Source organism: Vipera ursinii (genome assembly GCF_947247035.1).
Source record: "Vipera ursinii genome assembly, chromosome: 1".
In the NCBI taxonomy this organism is placed as follows: domain Eukaryota; kingdom Metazoa; phylum Chordata; class Lepidosauria; order Squamata; family Viperidae; genus Vipera; species Vipera ursinii.
In genome coordinates, this window is record NC_139512.1 from 200,319,655 (window position 1) to 200,342,420 (window position 22,766).

At 37.5% G+C, this 22,766-nt stretch overlaps 1 protein-coding gene across 2 annotated transcripts in view; it reads right to left on the minus strand.

The window, feature by feature from the left end:
• The window catches only part of MACROD2 (mono-ADP ribosylhydrolase 2), a 1,127,318-nt gene that overhangs the window by 981,074 nt on the left and 123,478 nt on the right, over positions 1-22,766 (minus strand). For both annotated transcript variants that reach the window (XM_083369818.1, XM_083369817.1), the window contains exon 4: positions 2,328-2,357. In XM_083369818.1, coding sequence (XP_083225944.1) covers positions 2,328-2,357 — 30 coding nt within the window. The remainder of the gene's footprint in view (positions 1-2,327; positions 2,358-22,766) is intronic.

A 22,766-nucleotide genomic window follows, 5' to 3' on the forward strand; every position in this document is an offset into this window, starting at 1 on the left:
GAGGCTATAACCCCTTCATAAACGCATGGCACAACATAGGAGAACATACCCGTCAGGACAAGAATCAGCAGTCCATCTGCATTTAAAGACAAAGGCCATTCTTTCGAAGACAACAAAGTCCACATTTTGGACAGAGAGGACCGTTGGTTTGAAAGAGGCATCAAAGAGGCCATCTATGTCAAAACTGAACAGCCTTCTCTCAACAGAGGGGGAGGGATATAACATCATGTACCTCCAGTCTACAACACAGTCCTCTCAGCAGTTCCAACAAGGTTTCACACACATTTGCACTACTCAGGTGACCCTGACACTGATAAACCTCCAGCTGGCCTCAACAACTCTCTAAAAGAAAGCAAATGACCAGTTGTCTGCAAGGAGTATAAATCCTTCCATTTCCTACCATCCGATCAGAGCTGAAGAAGCTTCTTGGATGAGACGTGAAACATCTTCAAAACAAGTCTAGTTGCCTTGTGAAAAAAACATCTTTGGGATAACTATGACCTGGATGACTGAGAATCAACATAGAGATGAGGCTACAGTAATTAAATATTTGTCCAGTTCCCACCTGGAGCTAGTTATATGAGCTCTAATGTGGGCTGGAATATGGCTGACCTCATTCTGAAATTCTAGACCTAGGACTCTTTCTCTAACAATTCTTCTGGCCTCTGTACATTCCAAATGGAGCAGTTGCTCAAGTGAAAGTCACAATGGACAAGTTTCTTCAGAATTCCTTGTTGCTATGAAGATTAAAATTGGTCTGTCAAGACCAATGTAATCAATTCTGATGGGGAAGAGTAGCATTTGAGCCAATGAGTATTGAATATTAACAGCCATGCTCTTATTTCCAATTTGTGTTGCCCGGCTTCCTTTCTGAACATCATACTGTTCACAATATTCTAGTTGTTTGATTTGAAAAAAAACCTGTATATTCACATTTAAAATATACAGGCATTAGGTTTTAATGAGTACCCCTTCCTTCCAATTGGTCTGTTGACTGTTGTTGCTTTTTTCTATATTTCAAACAGAAATACACAAAAGGTTCAGATAACAAAACTAGATGGGAGATTTCTTTTAAAAATTGGAAGAATTTGCTATATAATCCATAGCTATAGGGCAGCAGTCTCCAACTTTTGCGGCTTGACGGCCCTGCTTGGGGAAGAGAGGGGAACCGAGGCAAGCGGTGGGCTGGCGTGCATGCACATGAGCACACCTCGACCTGTGAAAGTTGAGCTTCACACATGTGTGGATGTGAACTGGCCTGCCATTTGTGCAGTCCAGTTCTGAATAGGCCAGTGATCCTCAATCTTTGCAGCTTGGTGGCCCGACTTTTTTTTTGGGGGGGGGGGGAAGAGGGAAACTAGGTTGCAAAAGCAGTGGGCTGCTTCATCAACAAATAAAACAAGGTGATATGTAAATTAAATACTCCACGACTTTACAATCTGTGTAGAAATAATTTAAAACCAAATACATGTTTATTCCAAAAATAAGAAAGCACAATACAGCCAGTCAGATTAAGACAACGCACAGATTGATTCTGACTCTCAACGCTTCAAGCAGTTTAAATTACATTTCATTTCCATTTAGAGAAATAGACTGAGATCTCCAGATCCACTCAACAATAGCCAGAAAATATGCTCAGTTATCTGACAACAGCATTTGAAAGATATTCAACAGGAAGGCTTCCTCCTCCCTTCTTTTCCTTTTAATTTTTGTAGGAGTAAAATGAGCAACAGAAATGCCAAATATCATATTATTCTTTTTGCTAAACTGCTTCAACAGTTTTGAAAGCTATAAAATGAAAAAACACAATGACTATTTTCTTTTTTAAAAAAAAAAGCAAGGGAAAAGGAAGGAAATATTACTATTTTTCTGAACAACTACAGTGGCATTAAATTTAGTAAATTACTCTGCAAGTATGTAGTGTCTGAATAGATCGGTATTCAGGAAACTGAAAGTTAGATATATTTTTATTCACTCTACATCTAATTTAGCAGCAGCCTGTCAGCTCAGCACTCTTAAATTCTGTCTCCTCACCTTCCCTCCAAAACCCAGCTCTTCTTTTGGACTATAAAACCTGAAAGTGGTAATCACTTTACAGTTATGGTGGAATGTAATCAAATCATGAAAACTTAAAATCTAACACTTTATTACATGGCAATGCCAGATTTGATAGCCCAACAAGATAAATACAATTATTTATATTATTAAAAAGTACAGATGTTTAGAATTTATATATTAGGTAGCAATTGTCCAGGAGTGGATAAAACATTTAATCTTAAATATAGATTATTCCTTTCAATACATAAGAGGCAAAAAAATAAACTTACCACCTCCTCCTCCAAGAAGACTTGAATTAGCTATGAAAAAAGCAGAAGAAACCAGAATTATATTTCCAAATAGCTAATCTTACAGCACAATCTTTGAGAACTATAGGTGCAATAACTTTTTTACCAAGCTCGCTTTCAGCCTTGAAACAAATCCTTTAGGAATTCCAAAATGATGTACAAAGTCATATATTGCTTCTCTTCCAACCCAGCGTGAAATGAAAATGATGTACTAAATTCATTTTATTAAAATTGCTCTGACCATCTTTTCCCACAAAACATGGTAGAACTTGTATTCTAACTACATCAAAATTTGCAGGGAAAAAATGATTAAGGATTTATTCCCTATCAGACTAAAACCTTACATCAGGGCAGCCTCACAAATGGCAAATAATAAACCTAAACATAATAAAATATATCTGATAAACTGCAAACATGTTTTCTCTTTCTATTTAAGAGCTGTGACCTTCATACATGTGCATGCACTCATAACACTCAAAATACATTTATTACAGCAGCATATATCTACGTCTATCGTAATTTCACTTTCACTACCATATTAGTGTGTGTTTTTGGTGATTTTAAACCATAATGTAATCCCTGAAATGTTCATAAAAATCTCAAACTGAAATGTTACCATTTTAAAGTACAACAATAGAAAAAATGTATGAGAAAACTAATGGAAGCCAACCCTGTTAATAATTAATACTATGAGTTAGTATAAGTATAGTAGAGCATAATATAAAGTTACAGGGATGCATTTAATTTATCTATCCAATAAATCCCATTATACTATTATGCAGTTTTAAAATAGTTGCATATCAAGGACCTCAGCAGAAATCAGAAGTGTAAATTTGTTGGAAATATGAACATCTATTTAAAAGATAAGCACTAGAGACCACACAGATTTTGAGGAATTGTGGTGACAGCATCAGATAATGTAGCAAGAGATCCAGATGCAACACTACGGCAGTTCCTCATAGATTTGGTTTGTCAATAGTATCATTACCCAGAACGTCCTACAACATCTTCCAGTATCATAGGTGGACTCAAGAACTCCCCTTAGGTAAAGAAGAGATTCAGAAGATGCATCTTAAAATCAGAGCATCTTCCAGGGCCCAACCATGATGCCAAGCCAACAATTGGTTCCACTGTTCCAGCTTTGGTTCCAGCAGATTGTGACCCAAACAGAGTTTTTCCAACCTGCTGTCAAAAACACAGTTATCTAAAGAGAAACAGTGTCAAACAGAAAGGTATAGAAGTGCTTGGCTTGAGAAGAATGACCTACTGAAGAAAGCCAGGCCTAATTAGGTGCACTGAGTTCAGATGAGTCAGAGGCCACTGGTATTTAGGAAACAATTTAAGCTTAGTAATTATGTTGGAGTAATGCCAATCCATGGAAGGTCTCTGTAGATTGCTCTCCTAGAACGTTTACCTGCTTAGACTTTTCTTTGAGATTTGACTTTTTATCTTTGAACTTGATCACTCTTGCTGCTTCTTGAAAACACAATTTCCCAGGTTTGTTTGAAACCTGGAATAAATTTATGGTGTTAAGACTAACCAGATATATTTATTAAAACCTTAAACCATGTAAAGACTGTGCTTTGCAAGACTATGAAAAAGGTTCAATAATAACACAATCCCTGACTTCAGTCTTACAACCCAATCAATGTGGTTCAAAAGAAAAAAAAGGATGGAGGCAGTAGAAAAATGGATAGCCAAGCATTAGCCTGAAAGCAAAAGCAAATCATTGTGATACTGTTGCTAAGAAAACTATATGGATGCATTCATCAGAATTCAGGTTCATGGAGAGGGGTTCCCCCCCCCACACACACACACCTACGCATACATAAAAATGCAAGGATACTTTCAGGTAGGAAGTGAGAAGCAACTTACTGAAATTGTTGTTGTTGTTGTTTTCTTTGACAATCTATATAACCAGGGAGTCTTGGAAGTTCCAACATATTCTTTAGGGAATATGCAAATACCAGCGCAGGTGTCATCAAACTTGGCCCTTTTATGGCTTGTGGACTTCAACTCCCAGAATTCCTCAGCCAGGCATGCTAGCTGAGGAATTCTGGGAGTTTAAGTCCACAAGTCATAAAAGGGCCAAGTTTGAAGACCCCTGAACTAGTGCCTCTTTATTTTCTGGCCGTGGATGATAGTGAAACCAGCAAATTCTCTCCTACAGATTTTCATTAATGTCTTGATGTAAAAGATATGCTAAGGTATGCAGTTTCAAACTTGGGAAATATTCATTTTAGTGGCAAAGAAAACAACACAACTGAATGCTTAATTCCGACAGTTCCAATTAATTTATTCATCAAATATTAAAATTAACATTTGGAACAATGCAATTAAGCAAATATAGATACAAATGTGGTAACATATAAAGAAAGTCCAAAATGTAATACTCAAAAATGACAGGTATGCAAATTATGCACAGACAGAATCACTCAACAGTTTAAGCAAAGCCTAGGCATGCCTTCCAACAAGAACATACAGTGCCAAACTCTTTACCTAAGACTGTAATCCAAGCTCTTGGATATAACTGACAGGAAGTTGGACTCTTGTACAAGCAGCAATCAAGCCCAAACACATGAGTAATAATTTGGTTTAAAACTACATTGAGCAATGTAGTATGGAAAAAAAACCACACCAGAAGTATTTGTACTAATGAAGCTAAAGGGGAAAAGAGATACTTGAAATATTAAGCTTTAAAACCACTAACAATAAGAAATAACGCAACCATTTTACAAAATGTCTCACAATGAATTACCAAACTGTTCCCCAAATCCGCAATACATAATTTTGCAGTGAAATACTTCAATGGGTCAATCTATTTTTTTTTTAAAAAATGTTACCAGGTTTGAACAAAGGTTGCCCCTCCAAAACTGGGAGACTTCCTTCCACTGGATGGAAGCGATGCCAATGGAACAAGACAGTAGGTAAATTATTTTCACCTTCCATTTCTTTATTTTGCATAAATAAAAATAAGCCTGTAAAAATCATGTGAGCAAAAGTGCCCCCTGCCAAACTGAACTCAACAAACAACAAACGCACATGAGTATTTCTTTCCTCTAAGTGCTTCAAGCTCAGATGGAGAATAGAAGAAATAGCATCATTTTCTAAGATGGCGACGCCTGGATCAGCTGCAGCTGCATTGGTTATCAAAGGTGAAAAGTTTTTGGAGGAGTATAAGGGATATAGGACACATGATCGGCAAGGTTTTAATGTGTTTGAGCAACATGATGGAACTAAGGCAACATACGACCGACAATCTTTGCTTGTATGGTGAGTTTTTAGTTGTTTCGGAACTGTTGGTGAGACTATTAAAAGTCGTTTGCGCTGTTTGAAATTGTTCTGCTGGCAGCAAGACTTGACTGCTGGCACAGTGACAGATTCTATTGCAAATAAGGGCTGTTTCCAAAGGAGGCAGAGGAGGAGAGGTCCCAGGGCTTATGGAGCAAAGAAACTGTTTGAGGCTGTCAGCAGGCCCAGAGGATAGGAGAGGGGCTTTTGGAGGAATTGGAGGTGGCGGCAGTGTGCTCCTGTGGCGAAAAGGAGCGAAGCCCCTTTAAGGAAAAGGTGGAAGAGACAGGATCAGAAAAAGGAAAGGAGGCAAGGTTGTCATGCAGGAATACAAGCTAATTTGAGGGCTAATCCACATGGAGCTCCGTTTCCATCTGTCCTGTTTGCCATCATTCGCTCCCTAGAGACTAAAATGGACATTCTGAAACTTGAGCTGGCCATGAACAAGGAGTGTATATCTGAGGTGATGACTCTTTGAGAGCAGTATGCAAAAATTTTTCATTTTTATGTATGCTGATTGGTATACATTCAAAGTGGCAATAAAGTAGTAGTAGTAGTAGTAGTAGTAGTAGTAGTAGTAGTAGTAGTTGTTGTTGTTGTTGTTGTTGTTATCCTCCGTAGAGCAATTTGGTCAGTAAGCAAACTGAAGCGGGTCAAATGCTGGCGGGAGGGTAGATACAATATCAGCTGCTCAAAGCATTTCATAGTGATGGGTGTCAGTGCAACAGGATGGTAATCATTGAGGCCTGTAATTGTGGACTTTTTTGGCACTGGCAAAATGATGGCCATCTTAAAACACAATGGGACCACTGCCTGCTGCAATGAGAGATTGAAAATATCTGTGCGAACACAAGCCACCTCATCTGCGCATTCCCTAAGGACACGTCCAGGGATATTTTCTGGGCCTGCTGTTTTCCAAATGTTAACTTTCTGCACTGTTTTACGGACAGAGGTGCTCGTCAGGATGGGGCACAGCTTTCCTAGCAGGAGTGCTGTTTGATGTTTCAAATCTTCCAAAAAATGTATTCAGCTTGTTTAGGAAGTCTGTGTCATCCTTGCATCTCGATGGAGACACCTTATAATCTGTAATGGTCTGGATCCCTTGCCACATTCGCCTGGCGTTTGTTGGGTCTTGAAAAAAAGTGCTGAATTTTCTGGCGATGGGCTTGCTTTGCACCTTTTGTGGAACTTTTCAAATTTGCTCTGGCTGTTCTAAGTGCCAGCATGTCTCCGGATAAACATTACGTCTCTGTTTCTTCTTTGCTAGTGTATGTATCTGACTATCTCCAGCTAATAACAGAGAAAAAAATCACATTCTCTTTTATTATTTTTTTAAAAAAGTTTGAGTCTATTTCTCTCTGGTGAGATTGGTCTATTTCCCCACAAAGGACGAAAAAGGGCTGATTTTCCTGGTCACCTGTCTTAATGCAGGGTCAGACAATGGTGCTACAGAATTTATTTCATTTTTATCACCTTTTTTTCCTTTTACCCCCCCCCTCCCACCAAAAAGATGAACGGATTGTGGAAGTCCTGTCACTCTTATATGTTGAGTTTCAACAGTTAGTATCAAGCATCTAGACCAAGATAAGAAGTGAAGGCCAGGGGAGTGATTTCAAAAGCACTTCTAGGAGAGGAGAATATTTATGCTTACAAAAGTCACTTTTAAAAAGCCCACACTACTGTTGAGAATACTCTATATTTAACATTCAAAAGAAATGTTTCATATTTTTCCCCTTGCAAATAATGTTTGATTTTTTAACTTTTTTATAAGAACAGAAATATAGGTTTAGCAATAGTATACTAAATAAATACTTTTAAAAAGAATATATTTTATCACATACAGCAAACAGGAGTGTCAGCTTCAGGGAATAATGTAGGGAGGTACACAATTTTCTTGTCTCTCGTCTCCAAATATAGTGACATATCACCACTTGAGAGTAAATATAGCAATTCTAACTTCCATCTCCAGTCTTCTCCCTGATTAACTGAAGAGTCTTATAAAGAGCATAATGATATACTCCTCCCAGCCAGCTTCCATGTCTGAAGGACAAGGTTCATGGTTTCCCAGTTTCTTACCAAGCACCTTAACCACTACACCAAACCATTTCTCAAACTGAGAAAAAGACAAACATTAATACAATCTCTGATTTTGGAAATTGGGTGGTACATTATTCTCTCTATTATCATTAAAATGTGATAGATTCAGCACTGAACATTAGTTTTGAACTAACTATATATTCACTGGATAGTATCAATGGGAATAATTTTACTGGGTAAACCTGGGGTTTTATACAGCATATGTATACCTTCAATTCAGTGATGATTCAGTTCCTACAGTTTTCTTAGCAAGGTTTTCTGGAAGTGGTTTACCCTTGCCTGCTTCCTAGGGCTGAAAGAGAATGTCTGGCTTAACCATTCTTATTCTGCCTCTCTCTCTCTCTCTCTCTCTCTCTCTCTCTCTCTCTCTCTCTCTCTCTCTCTCTCTCTCTCTGTGTGTGTGTGTGTGTGTGTGTGTGTGAGAGAGAGAGAGAGAGAGAGAGTATCCCTGTTTATACTGTTCTAAGTGTTCACAAACAAAAAGAGTAAATGTTCTGAAAATATCAATAATTCATAAAGGAGAGCATCATAATAAGCTGCTGTTTTCTCTAAATTTAATTTCTATTAAACATAACAATCCCAAGTTTCAAATACCAGCTGAAAATTACTTTATAAAGAAAGTGCTGTGAATTTTATATTTATATTTATTTGCAAGCATTCACAACACATTTTTCAAACATTTCTGATTGCACAGCACAAGCACTTGTCATTAGACAGAAAACATTTTGTGGGAATATACATTTTATATGACATTTATATGATGAATATTTTTCATAATTAGGAAACAACTGGCAGTGAGATTTCCATTCAGCCCATATTTTGGAAACAGGCCTGTCGTGCCAGAAAGAGCTATCAGGTTAGGGGAAATATTGTGGAGTAAAACTGTAAAGGAAATCAAAAGAAATGTTTTTCAGTTCATCAACGTTTATGCCATTTCATATGAAGTACAATTTTCTTCCATGTAGAAATTTATCTGCATCCCAGGTCTGTCATTTGTGATATCATACAAGCATAATCATTTTATTAGATAAATGGGAAATCTTGATGTTCAAAACCATTTTCCATCTGAATTTCAGCTCATGTGAAGGAGAACTGATTAATATTACCTCACAACAAACGCAGAAAATGCATTATATAATCTTCCATATAATTTATATTATACTGTTTTATATTATATTTGCAGCTGTTGATACATGTCTATTTAATTGCTTACAAAACATTTAATATTCTGAATGCATTCATAGATTTTGATCTAGTTCTCAAAATCTTTATTTTAGGAGTCTGCAATTATTTGGTCCAAATGGGGAAACAATGTTTATGAATGTAGTCCTGACTTAATAAATTACATGACAAAATTATGAGGAAAAACAAACAAAAATAATTTAAATGTATAAAATGGAAATAAGTTACATAATTCACACATTTATTCCGAAAAGTTATTAACAAAATTCTTCTCAGTACTATCTTGTTTTAAAAATATGTTTAAATAAAAACTGTTGTTGCAGCATAAATATTTTGAGCTATTAAACAAAAGGCATAATTAGAAAATGCATACACATAATGAATAACAGAAAACTATTTAAGTGTTTAATTGGTATTTGCCCATATCAACTTCCATCACAGCATTTTCCTATCCCTGAACTTTGCAAATTATTATTTAAAAGACATCATAATAAATCCTTTACACTTTCAAGCAACTGACAATCTTGAAAATATGAAAATAGATTACAAACCTTTTTTTTGTTTCAAAGCAGTATTATTTAATCTCTAATTAAAGATGATTGCTTTAACCCTACTTTTTCAGCTTCCTCAAATTAAAGAGCTTAAATAAAAATGACATGCTTTATTTACCAGGTCATTCCTCCTTCCTGATTAAGATACCAGTTGTTTTCATAATGCAACTAAAATGAGTAATTGTACAGAGTGGGAAGAAAGTAAATATTTAATAACAACTAAGAAAAGTGCTTCATTTAAACAAATAGGATTAACAGAAGAGAATATATGTAGCTCAGGGTTAAATTGTGGAATTCTTGTACTCTATGAGCATCCTAGATCAAGCTAAATCGGAAAATGCTAGGGAACTCCTGGAAGCTTAGCATTCAGACAAAATATTTACGTTATTTAAGACTTAGGCCTTCAAAGAATTAATTATATTATTTGCCAACACCGCTCTTTTGAAGAGGGCCATTTTTGTACTTACTGATATTATCCTAATGTTTTTATTCCATGTCTATTACTTTTAATGGTTATAGGAGAATATTTTATTGTTCTTATTTATTCTTGTATAAGTGGCCCTCAACCACTAATAAAGATACACATCATATGAAATCACAGCTACCAGTTCTTTAGCTGGTATAAGTCTTTATGCACACTGAGTTAAGTATACACATATACTATGTAATGACATAGTAATAGTCAGAGCTTTTTTTCTCATAAAATGCTCCGAACAGCGTTCCGGCACCTTTTTTTGCAAAAAAAAAAGCTCCGTCTGAAAGCCTATTGCAGGGCTAGGCAATCTTGGCCCTTTTTTATGGCTCATGAACTTCAACTCCCAGAAGTCTTGAGCCAGCCATGCTGAGAGGAAAGGGAGAGGTTTTCAAGCTGAGCCATTCTGGCTCAGGAATTCTGGGAGTTGAAGTCCTTGAGTCATAAAAGAGCCTGCCCTACAGGAAGACATTAAAGTTATTTACAGGGTTACTTCTTTGGGAACTAAACTTTTAGAATCTAAAAGAGCTTATTAAGAAAAGCCAACAGGAAAGAACCTCACATTTTTCATCTGCTTCAGTCTTTTGGAAGGTAAAATTAGATAACAAAATAATTATTTCCTCTGTTAACATCTCTGCAATGAAATCAAACATTTTTCTCAATGTAATATGTCTAATTTAGCTGATGCTAGAAAAAAATAATATCTTTTGTACAGACTCTTGAAAACTATTTTGAATCTAACCTTCTATTACAACTAAACCACTTTAAATTAAACAATTCTTAAGAATCAAATGTTCTTAATTTGGACTTTACTTTTACTGTTTGGACTGTTGTGTGTTTTTCCTTCCAGTAACAGATTGCTGGGAAATACAAAACATGGCCTTAAGAATTCCAATGTTTGTTACAAAATTTTCTGGATGTGGTTGGAAAGAGGCCTAGAAATGCCAGCCCAAATACATCACACTTGCTGAACATGCACACGCAACTAATTATAATCTTCAATTATATGTGATATGTTATCAAGGAAAATGTATAGATATAGCCAGCAGACATTTAGGGAACCTTTATTTTTCATACACTGTTCGAATTTTGTTTTAATGCCATGGTGATACACAATCAAATGTAATCAGTCTTTTTTTTTAATCCCAAAGCATCTGTTCGTTAAATACAGTGTAACAAAGTTTTGGATGATGGAATTATTTTTTATCTAAGGATAACTAATGATAACAGCTCTTAAATCTGTTATTTTGTTTTATTTTTGCACAAAAATTGTATAATTTGCATTTGCATTAATTTACAAATGGAATATGTTGTTAAAATGTATTGGTGTTGAAATAATTAGTGCACACATATACCTAAAACCAGTTTATTGCATTTGGCAATTGTACTAAAAAAATCTCATTGTCAATTAATATAATTCATTTAATTTGAAATCAAGTGAAAAATTGATTTAAGTTATTTTATTAAAACAAATTAATGGCAATTCTTTTATAAGAAGTTGCCTCAAACAAAATGAGTTTGACATGCCTGCTCTAGATAGTTGAATGCTCCAAAATAAATTCTAGACCAGGCCTGTACATGCAGCCTACAAAGTACCCTTGGACAGAGCACAGACTTTTTTTTTAAAAAAGTAATAAAATCACCACCACTGCCCTGAAAGTCATGTTGCCTAGTGCCTCCATGGATTACCATGACCACGAGCTCCAACACTGTAGATGCTCCTCTAGTCACCAAATCATTGATTAGCCCACCAGCATTCCTTTGCAGACCACAAAGATTTTTAATTTATCAGTGTGGGCCTTTCCCTTCTACAAGTTGCACAGACCTCTTCTAGATTTTCCTCTTGCCTTTCCAAGTTAACTCCTTGGTCTGTTATTGAGCAAGAATTGACTCTGTAGGGAAGCATATAATCATTTGATGTATATTTAACATATGTTCTACCTTTATTTACCGATTATATAATATTTGTATGCAATTTGTATGCACCTGGCAAAGTTTGGGGCAACTTACAATATTTTTAAAATCATAAGATTAAAACATAAAAGCAGGGCTTTTTTTCTCATAAAATGCTCAGAATGGCATTCCGGCACCCTTTTTTGCACAAAAAGAAAAAAGCTTTTTCACAAGCTATGCTACTCCCTCTATTGGCTTTCAAAAGCCTATTGGCTTTTGAAAGCCAATAGGACTTGCTGCTGAGTGTGCCAAAAGACCTGGCCGGCAAATGTTGCACTGGCAAGTTGTCTGCAGCGAAGGCGATTTGGCAGGAACTTTGTATCCCTCCCTGCTGCCCAAGTACACTATCTCAACTAGGTAAGTGAAAGAGGACGAGGAGTGGGAGGTGGGTTCCTCTGTGTCAGCCAGGCTGGTGGCCTACCTGGTGCTGGACCTGTGCCACCGTCGCCTCGCCCTGCATGCCTAAGTGGCCACCCTGCATCACCTGGCCCACACCACCTCCGCCGCCTGCCCCGCACAGCCCCACCATATATTGCGGGCCCTGCTGCTCCCACAGCACCAGCTGCACCAGCTGCAGCCCTGGGGGCCAGCCCGTCACCAACACCCCTCGTACCTGTGACCGCAGCAATGCTCCCCCTGCCCCCCGCCTCCTGCGGCCGCCAAGATGAGAGTTCCGGCACCTTTTTTTTAGAAAAAAAAAACACTGGTAATAGTAAATCTAAGTAAATAGTAAATCTAAGAAGTGTGACTTTTTGAAATTGACAGATGGAAGTATTATGAATGCACAGATTTTCTAAGTGATGTGCAAGATTTTTTTGTCAAGGACTGGGATAGGCAGATGTGGAAATTTGATGGTGTTAAAGGTATTGTTGCAGGATGTAAGCTGTTCTGAGTAAAGCTGCCCTTTTGCAATTGACTAATGGTGATTTTGTCAATGGTTTTTAAGATGGGCTCCAGTTGTTTTGGGACTGCGCCCAAAGCATCTATTACTATTGGTACTATGTTGGTTTTCTTTTTATTATGATAGCTTGTTGCACAGTCAGATGTTTAGACTGAATTTGGTATTTTTGTCGACCTATCATGTCCCTGCCAAGGACCTGAAATAGGCAGATATTGGGGTTTGATGGTGCTAAAGGCATCATCTCAAGAGAAAAGTATTCAATTAAAACTGCCTTTTGCAACTGACTGATGGTGATGTGCTATGTATATGATAAGATATGATGAATTTGTATCCCACTTCTATTATTTTTACTCAGGATGATGAATATATGTAACATTGTTGTTAGCTGCGAAGTCGTGTCCGACCCATCGCGACCCTATGGACAACATTCCTCCAGGCCTTCCTGTCCTCTACCATCTTCTGGAGTCCATTTAAGCTCACGCCTACTGCTTCAGTGACTCCATCCAGCCACCTCATTCTCTGTCGTCCCCTTCTTCTATTGCCCTCGATCTTCCCCAGCATTAGGCTCTTCTCCAGGGAGTCCTTCCTTCTCATTAGGTGGCCAAAGTACTTGAGTTTTAGCTTCAGGATCTGGCCTTCTAAAGAGCAGTCAGGATTGATCTCCTCTAGGACTGACCGGTTTGATCGCCTTGCAGTCCAAGGGACTCGCAGGAGTCTTCTCCAGCACCACAGTTCAAAGGCCTCAATTCTTTGGCGCTCAGCCTTTCTTATGGTCCAACTTTCACTACCATACATTGCAACTGGAAAGACCATAGCCTTGACTATACGCACTTTTGTTGACAGGGTGATGTCTCTGCTTTTTAGTGTGCTGTCTAGATTTGCCATGGCTTTCCTCCCCAGGAGCAAGCGTCTTTTAATTTCTTGGCTACAGTCCCCATCTGCAGTGATCTTGGAGCCCAGGAAAATAAAATCTGTCACTACCTCCATTTCTTCCCCATCTATTTGCCAGGAATTGAGAGGGCCAGATGCCATGATCTTGGTTTTCTTAATGTTAAGTTTCAACCCAAGTTTTGCACTCTCCTTCTTCACCTGCAACAAGAGGCTCTTTAGTTCTTCTTCACTTTCTGCCATTAGAGTGGTATCATCTGCGTATCTTAGATTGTTGATATTTCTTCCGGCAATCTTAATTCCAACTTTTGATTCATCTAGCCCTGCCTTTCTCATGATGTGCTCTGCATATAAGTTAAATAGGCAGGGCGACAGTATACAGCCTTGCCGGACTCCTTTCCCAATTTTGAACCAATCAGTGGTTCCGTGTCCAGTTCTCACTGTTGCTTCTTGACCCGCATATAGGTTTCTCAAGAGCCCAATAAGATGGTCTGGTACTCCCATCTCTTTAAGAACTTGCCACAGTTTGTTATGATCCACACAATCAAAGGCTTTAGCATAGTCAATGAAGCAGAAGTAGATGTTTTTCTGGAACTCCCTAGCTTTCTCCATGATCCAGCGTATGTTGGCAATTTGATCTCTAGTTCCTCTGCCTCTTCGAAATCCTGCCTGCACTTCTGGTAGTTCTCGATCCACATACTGCTGAAGTCTAGCTTGTAGGATTTTAAGCATGACTTTACTAGCATGAGAAATGAGTGCAATGGTGCGATAGTTTGAACATTCTTTGGCACTGCCTTTCTTAGGAATTGGAATGTAAACTGATCTTTTCCAATCCTGTGGCCACTGTTGAGTTTTCCAAATTTGCTGGCAAATTGAGTGTAGCACTTTTACTGCATTGTCTTTTAAGATTTTGAATAGCTCAGCTGGAATACTGTCACCTCCACTAGCTTTGTTGTTGCTCAGCTTTTCTAAGGCCCACTTCACTTCACATTCTAGGATGTCTGGCTCGAGGTCAGTGACCACCTCATTGTGATTATCAGGGACGTTAAGCTCATTCTTGTATAGTTCTTCTGTGTAATTTTGCCACCTCTTCTTAATCTCTTCTGCCTCTGTTAGGTCCCTGCCATTTTGGTCCTTTATCATGCCCATTTTTGCATTAAACGTTCCCTTCATTTCTCTAATTTTCTTGAAAAGATCTCTGGTCCTCCCTATTCTATTGTTTTCTTCTATTTCTTTGCACTGTTCATTTAAGAAGGCATTCTTATCTCTTCTAGCTATTCTCTGGAATTCTGCATTCAATTGGGTGTATCTTTCTTTTTCTCCCTTGCCTTTCGCTTCCCTCCTTTCCTCAGCTATTTGCAAAGCTTCCTCAGACAGCCATTTTGCTTTCTTGCATTTCTTTTTCTTTGGGATGGTTTTGGTTGCTACCTGTTGTACAATGTCACGAACCTCTGTCCATAGTTCTTCAGGCACTCTGTCTATCAGATCTAATTCCTTAAATCTATTTGTCACCTCTACTGTATATTCAACAGGGATATGATTTAATTCATACCTGACTGGCCTAGTGCTTTTCCCTACTTTCTTCAGTTTAAGCCTAAACTTTGCAAGGAGAAGCTCATGGTCTGAGCCACAGTCAGCTCCTGGTCTTGTTTTTACTGACTGTATAGAGCTTCTCCATCTTTGGCTGCAGACCATATAGTCAATCTGATTTCTGTGTTGACCATCTGGTGATGTCCATGTGTAGAGCCGTCTCTTGGGTTGTTGGAAAAGAGTGTTTGCTATGACCATCGTATTCTCTTGACAGAATTCTATCAGCCTGTGCCCTGCTTCATTTTGCACTCCAAGGCCAAACTTGCCTGTTATTCCAGTTATCTTTTGGCTTCCTACTTTAGCATTCCAATCCCCCATGATGATAAGAACATCATTTTTTGGTGTTAGTTCTATAAGGTGCTGTAGTGCTTCATAGAACTGGTCAATTTCATCCTCTTCAGCACTGGTGGTTGGGGCATAGACTTGGACTACTGTGATATTGAATGGTTTGCCTTGGATTCGAACTGAGATCATTCTGTCATTTTGAGGATTGTATCCCAGTATTGCTTTTCCTACTCTTTTATTGACTATGAAGGCTACTCCATTTCTTCTGAAGGATTCTTGCCCACAGTAGTATACCTGATGGTCATCTGAATTAAATTCACCCATTCCTGTCCATTTTAGTTCGCTGATACCTAAGATGTCAATGTTCAGTCTTGTCATCTCTTGTTTGACCACGTCCAGTTTTCCTTGATTCATGGATCTTACATTCCAGGTTCCTATGGAGAAAAAATCTTTACAGCATCGGACTTTCCTTTCACCACCAGACACATCCACAGCTGAGCGTCCTTTCGGCTTTGGCCCAGTCGCTTCATTCTTTCTGGCGCTACTAGTACTAGCCCTCTGCTCTTCCCCAGTAGCATATTGGATGCCTTCCGACCTGAGGGGCTCATCTTCCAGCGTCATATCGTTTTGCCTTTTGGTACTGTCCATAGGGTTTTCATGGCAAAGATACTGGAGTGGGTTGCCATTTCCTTCTCCAGTGGATCACGTTTTGTCAGAACTCTCTGCTATGACCTGTCCGTCTTGGGTGGCCCTGCACGGCATAGCTCATAGCTTCATTGAATTACGCAAGCCCCTTCGCCACGACAAGGCAGTAATCCATGAAGGGGATATGTAACATACCTTGCTCCTATTTTCCCCACAACAATAACCCTGTGAGGTGAGTTGGGCTGAGAGAGTGTGACAGGCCCAAGGTGACCCAAGTGGCTTTATTATTATTAAATAAATATGCAAATAAATATTACATATTTATTGCATATTGCATAGAAATAACCAACAATTAATAGGAACTGAATACCTGATAATGAGAAGTCTTATTCTAATTTTCATGACTCACAATTAAACCTCCTCCTTCCTCCTTTTCTCTCTTTAAAGTACATGACATTTTACCCAAAATTATTAAAGGACACCTTCATCCATTTCTAATTTAAGCATCTCTTCACAATTTTATTCACTGGGAAAAAAAACTTTAATATCAAACTGTATTGTCCAAATTAGTATCATCAAACATACTGTATAAGCAAACAGATTTCACTCTTACTCAGATATCTACGTCACCAGAATTTCCAGTTCTGCATCCTACATAGCGGCAGGATGAATTTGACCCTGACTAATTTTATTCCCTAACCAAAATTGGATGATCAATTCTGCATTATGGAACATCGGGGCAAGCAAATAACCTGGTATAAGATCTAATGCAACACCATTTTATTTGTATAGAATTTAAATATAATTTATATTCTATAAAAATAAAGGGGCAAGTGGAGAGAGGCAGAGCACCTGAAATCAAACAGACGTCAGCGCTCTTGACGGAGACAGGACCGATGCAATTGATTACAGGAGGGCGGAAGCAGAATAGGCCTGTTACACGCTCATTAGCCAAACTATTGGCCTCACAGAGGTTATAAGAAAGTGCTTCCCAATCCTAGCTTATACTCTGACGATATCAGCAGGCGCTGACAAAAGCTCAGTTTTAATATTTTTTTAAGTCTTGGTCTTCATCTCAATCCTGCCAAGACTGAGTGGCTGTGCATATCGGCATCTCGGGTTAACCAGAGTATTCCACCTTTAACGATGGGGGGGTGAGGTGTTACCCCCTGTTGATAGGGCTCGCAACTTGGGTGTCCTCCTGGATTCACAGCTCAATTTTGAAGACCATATAGGAGCCGTGGCCAGGGGGGCTTTTTCCCAGGTTCGCCTGGTGCACCAGTTGCGACCCTACCTGGACCGAGATGCCCTTCGCACAGTCACTCATGCGCTCGTGACCTCCCATTTAGACTACTGCAACGCTCTCTACATGGGGCTGCCCTTGAGGACCACTCGGAGGCTTCAGCTGGTGCAGAATGCAGCCGTGCGAGTTGTGGTGGGGGTTTCCTGATACTCCCATGTAACAACTCTACTCCGTGAGCTGCATTGGCTTCCGGTTGCCCTCCGGGTGAGATTCATGGTGCTGGTGATGGCTTGGGTCCGGGATATGTGAGGGAACACCTGCTGCCAGCATCAAGTTCCCTTCGTCCAGTGTGCTCCCACAGGGAGGGTGTTCTCAGGGTGCCGCCGGTAAAAGACTGCTGGCGGATAACACCCAGGGGGAGGGCCCTCTCTGTGGGTGCGCCTGCCCTCTGGAACCAGCTGCCCGTGGAGCTTAGGACTGCCCCCGACCTTTGTTCATTTCGCCAGGACCTGAAGACCTGGCTCTTTGAGCTCTCCGGCCCAGGCTGAGAATTTTAACTGTTTTTTTATTTTTTTAGGGATTTGATTTAATCTTTTTAAAATTGTTTTTAACTTTTGTATCGATCTTGGTTTTAAATACCCTGTAAACCGCCCTGAGTCCTTCAGGAAAGTGCGGTATATAAATCCAATAAAATAAAATAAAATAAAAAATAAATCCTTGTTTCTAGTTTTAAACATGTATATACCCGACTCATATTTTTAGGACTATTTTAGATATATACATTTAAATATAAAAATTACTTAGCATAAAGGCAGTACTGAAATTCTGAGTTCATACTTATAAGATTGATCTGGTGACTTCAATTTTACTGAGGTTCCCTACTCTTATTCAGAACTTGCTTCAGTGTAAAAAATTATCACCAATGCACAATGACTCCATCACTGAAGTTACTCCAATCAACCACACATCACTTCAATCACTCTGCATCTGAAGAAATGAAGTACACTTCATATAAGCTTATGCATTTTAATAAAAGTTGTTACTTGGAGAAGGTGTCACCAGAATCTATCATTGCCAAAGCATTCTGAATATTTATTACTCTCCCCTTCCTAGTCATACAAGTAGCCCTCAGTTGAGAACCATAATGAAGCCTGCCTATTATAGTGTAAATTGTAATAGAAATAAAGCTGGTGGTCACATGACTGATCTGATTTTATTATCTTTTTTTTGTGGGAAATTGTTTATGAATGCACTATGGGCCACTTTTCCCAAAACCCAGAGATAAGGGTTTTCTGCAAAAACATCGTAAAACAGTCACTTGACCACAGAATGCTGCATTCAACTTTAAATGCAGACTGATTGCCAAGCACCAAAAATGTGGGGCAGGGGGCAGCTATTGGGACTTGAGAACTGGGTTGCAAACACCCCTGGGGAGACTCATCATAACTTCAGCTTTGCACATCAAGGACTATTTGTGTACCAAAACATACAATATTAACCCTATCACCTGTTCACTTGTTTTTGCCTACAACTCATAGTTCTTTGTTTCTACTTGGGTCAACCAGACTATTGCCAACATGTTTAAATTTGATGTGCTATGAAAGTTCTTCTGTGTAGCCTATGAGGAGCCATATTGAAAGGAAGGGAGGGAATGTAGCCAGATAAAAAGAAACTATTAAATGCTAATCGAGCTGTGAGTGATTACAGAAACATTATAGGAGAAGGACTGGCAGAGCCAGGAGGAGTGGTGAAAAGGGGGATCAGCCTACAATCACTACATAGGCACAAACAAAATAAGTTCATACAAACCCTGACTGCCATTGACCCTTATCTAATTGCAACCAAGTGCTGACCATTAGTTGAGAAGATTCTTAGTTTTAGAAATAAATCATTTTAATTGGGTCTAGGACAACTCACCACAGGACAACTTGCATTGGGGCAATTCAATACAGGATTAATCAGTGGAACAACCTGCCTTCAAAAGTTGTGAACGCTGCAACACTGGAAGTTTTTAAAGAAGAGACTGGACAACCATTTGTCTGAAATGGTATAGGGTTTCCTGCTGGGCAGAAGGTCGGACTAGAAGACTTCCAAGATCCCTTCCAACTCTATTGTTGTTGTTGTTGTTGGATAACTCAAGAGAGGGACAAATTAATTCCTGTGGAGCTTGTCTTGTTTTAAGTTTGAAGCTTCTCAGGTTAGAAGTCCTCAAGGCTAGGGTGAGCTGCAATTCTACTTATCCTTCTCTCGAATTATCCCACATTGAACTGTTCTGCGTTGAGATGTCCCATTGCAAATTAGCTCCAGTGAGTTACCCTGCAGCGATTTGGCTGTGGTGAATCAGCTTGGGCAAGACAGGCACGGTGAGACAGTTGTGTGACTCGGCCAGGGTGAGTTATCCCATTCCAGTTTAATTGAACCTTCATTGTAGACATGATATTTTGCACCTAACAGATATTTTTCTTAGCAGCTATACCAATATTACAGTTTACAGTAATTTTTACCTGTTTAGAGTACATTTTATTTAAAAGCCAGGTATCCACAAATTGTTTCTCTGTTTTCAATGCATTAGTTACTGAACACATGGTCTGATACTGCATTCACATTTAAGGTGTAGCGAATTGGTTTGAATGTGGACACAAGAAGGCTAGGATATAAATATATGAAAAGAAACATGATAATATATTGTCAGCTATTTTAAATAAAAATTACTTGAGTATGAATTTTTAGCAGCAACCTGTTTTATTAATGCCACTTTTAAGTAATGAAATGATAAAAGTTTGAAGACCAATTACTGAATACACATATCCAATCCTTGATCACTCTGATTCCTATAAAATGTATAGTTTTAGATTATATGTCACTACTTTCTCTTTTAGAAATATAGACATAAATATCTTTAAGAGTATTTATATACCTATTATTATTTTGTTCCCAAAACTTATTCAAGAATAGACATGTGTTGGAGTTTCAGTTCGTCTTTAACCAAACATACAGAACTGGAAGTTACAGCTCTTCCTTATGCAGATCATAATCCAATAATTGTAAGACTGCTTAAAAGAATCTCAAAAAAAAGTGGAGACTGAATAGTCTATTACTATTGCAAGCAGATATTAATCAAAGTGTCAACATGAATTAAATAGCTTCTTTCAAACCAATTTAACTCCTGACATATTTTTATCTACAGTAAGGGATTTTGCTAAAGTATTTTGAGATTATTTATCTCTTTGGCATGAAATAGAAAGAAACAAAAACATGAAGATGTAGTGATAAATGAATCGAAGAAACTAAAATTAAAACATAAGCAGAACCTGATCTAGTACCAAAAAAATCAAAATTAATCAATTGGGCCTAATGAAAGTAAATGAAATTTATAAGGAGGTAATCTTGCTGAACAAAAATATTTTGAAAAAATAATAAACCAGGCCAAATTTTGGCATATCCTATGAAAAGAAGGATTGTTGCTGGGATGGAAAACAGTACATTTCAAGAAGAATATGATTAAACAATGTTAAATATTACTCTCAATTATATAGTACATAGACACTAAATCTAGAAAAGATCAAACAAAACTTAAATATAACACAAACAATGAAGTATACAGTACAGATTGACAAAAGGAAGCACTTTTAAAAATCAATCACAAAGATGAAATGAGTGAAGCAATATAGGAACTGAAATTGAAGAAATCCCTAGGACTAAATAGTTTTTCTGCAATATGTATATATAAATCTTTCAGGAAATGTTGATTTAACTATTCTCAAGTAATGAAAGACACTACAGTATGCCAAGAAACTTTTATTTCTTTGATTTATAAAGAGGCAAATAACAACTCACTCAGAGTCATATAGACCTTTCTCCTTATTTAATGAAAATTACTAGTATTTTACAGCAATATTTGCAAAGAAATTGAATCTTTATAATGGATCCAATACATCCTAATCAGATTGGATTAGTCCCAAAGTGATATATGAGAAAAATATCAAGTACATTTTAATGTTATTGATAATATAAATCAGGCAAACATAACAAGAAAGCTATTATGATTTTTCTAGATACAGTGAAAGCTTTTGATAACTTGGAATGGACTTTCATACTCACAACTCTAAAGAAAATGAGTTGTGATTTCAGTTTGGATACTAAGCACTTATTTAAAAAGAAACTAAGTAACAATAAGCAGATTGTTGTCCCCAAGGCTACCTCTTTCTTTATTTTTACAGGGAATAAAACCATTGGCAAGGAAGTCAATATAATTTTAAGATTTGAACTGGCAAAGCTAGAACTGAAATAAATGTATATGTGCTCCTATTGTAGTTATAGTTTACTCATGAAAGGCATTCTTTGGAACTGATAATGGAAAAGGAATATCTGGCGATATCAAATTGCATTATTAAACAGTATTATTTAGATTGTATAAGAGATTATATCATTTTATTGCTTCTACTCAGGCAATGGAACCCCTGTATGTTTAAATGCCTTTGGCTTCATACAAATATATATTCAAATATATGCAATTATTTAATCATAAGCAACATATTAAAATATGGGAAAATCATAGAATCAGCAGATTTATCATCCCTTGCTTTAATATTAAATATTTGCTTTCATGAAGGGGAATGTACAAAAATCTTTGATCATTGGAGAAATAATAATTTGTATATGATGCAAGACTTAATTCTAAACAAAACAAGAATGAAATCTTTTGAAGTTCTTTCCTTGAAATGATCAGAAGCATCTTATTGCTTTAAATAGCTTATTTTAAAAAGGTACAAAAGCAAGGCAGAATTCTGAAAGATTTGGTCAAGGTTAAAGAACATGTAACATCAACCTCAGAACCTCAGAATATTGTGACTAAACAAAAATATTTCCATAATTATTTGAATACAAGGCCACCTCCAACCATCATGTATCATTTATCATACCATGAGTTTACCAAATACAATTTTAAATCAATTTGGAAAACATTTATGGATTGTAATTCTGCCTATTAACTTAAACCATATCTAAAGCTTGGGTTTCTCTTAACATGAGGCTTCAATATATTAGGTTTTGTTCAAATTGTTAAATAAGAATAAAATCTTTAGATTTCATTTAAACTATTGTTAATAGTTTCTTCTAACTCATGATTCATATTACATTAGCCAGTTGAGTTACTTTTTGAATACTGATTTGATCTTAATAATTTTGAAATCTCAAATTATTCAACTTTAATATGCAGCACTGATTTTTCTATTTTTTTCCTTTGCCCTCTTTTTAAATATCCAGTAGTTTTTAAAATAATTTGATACTAACATTCCTCACTGACACAGAGCAAATAGGAAGT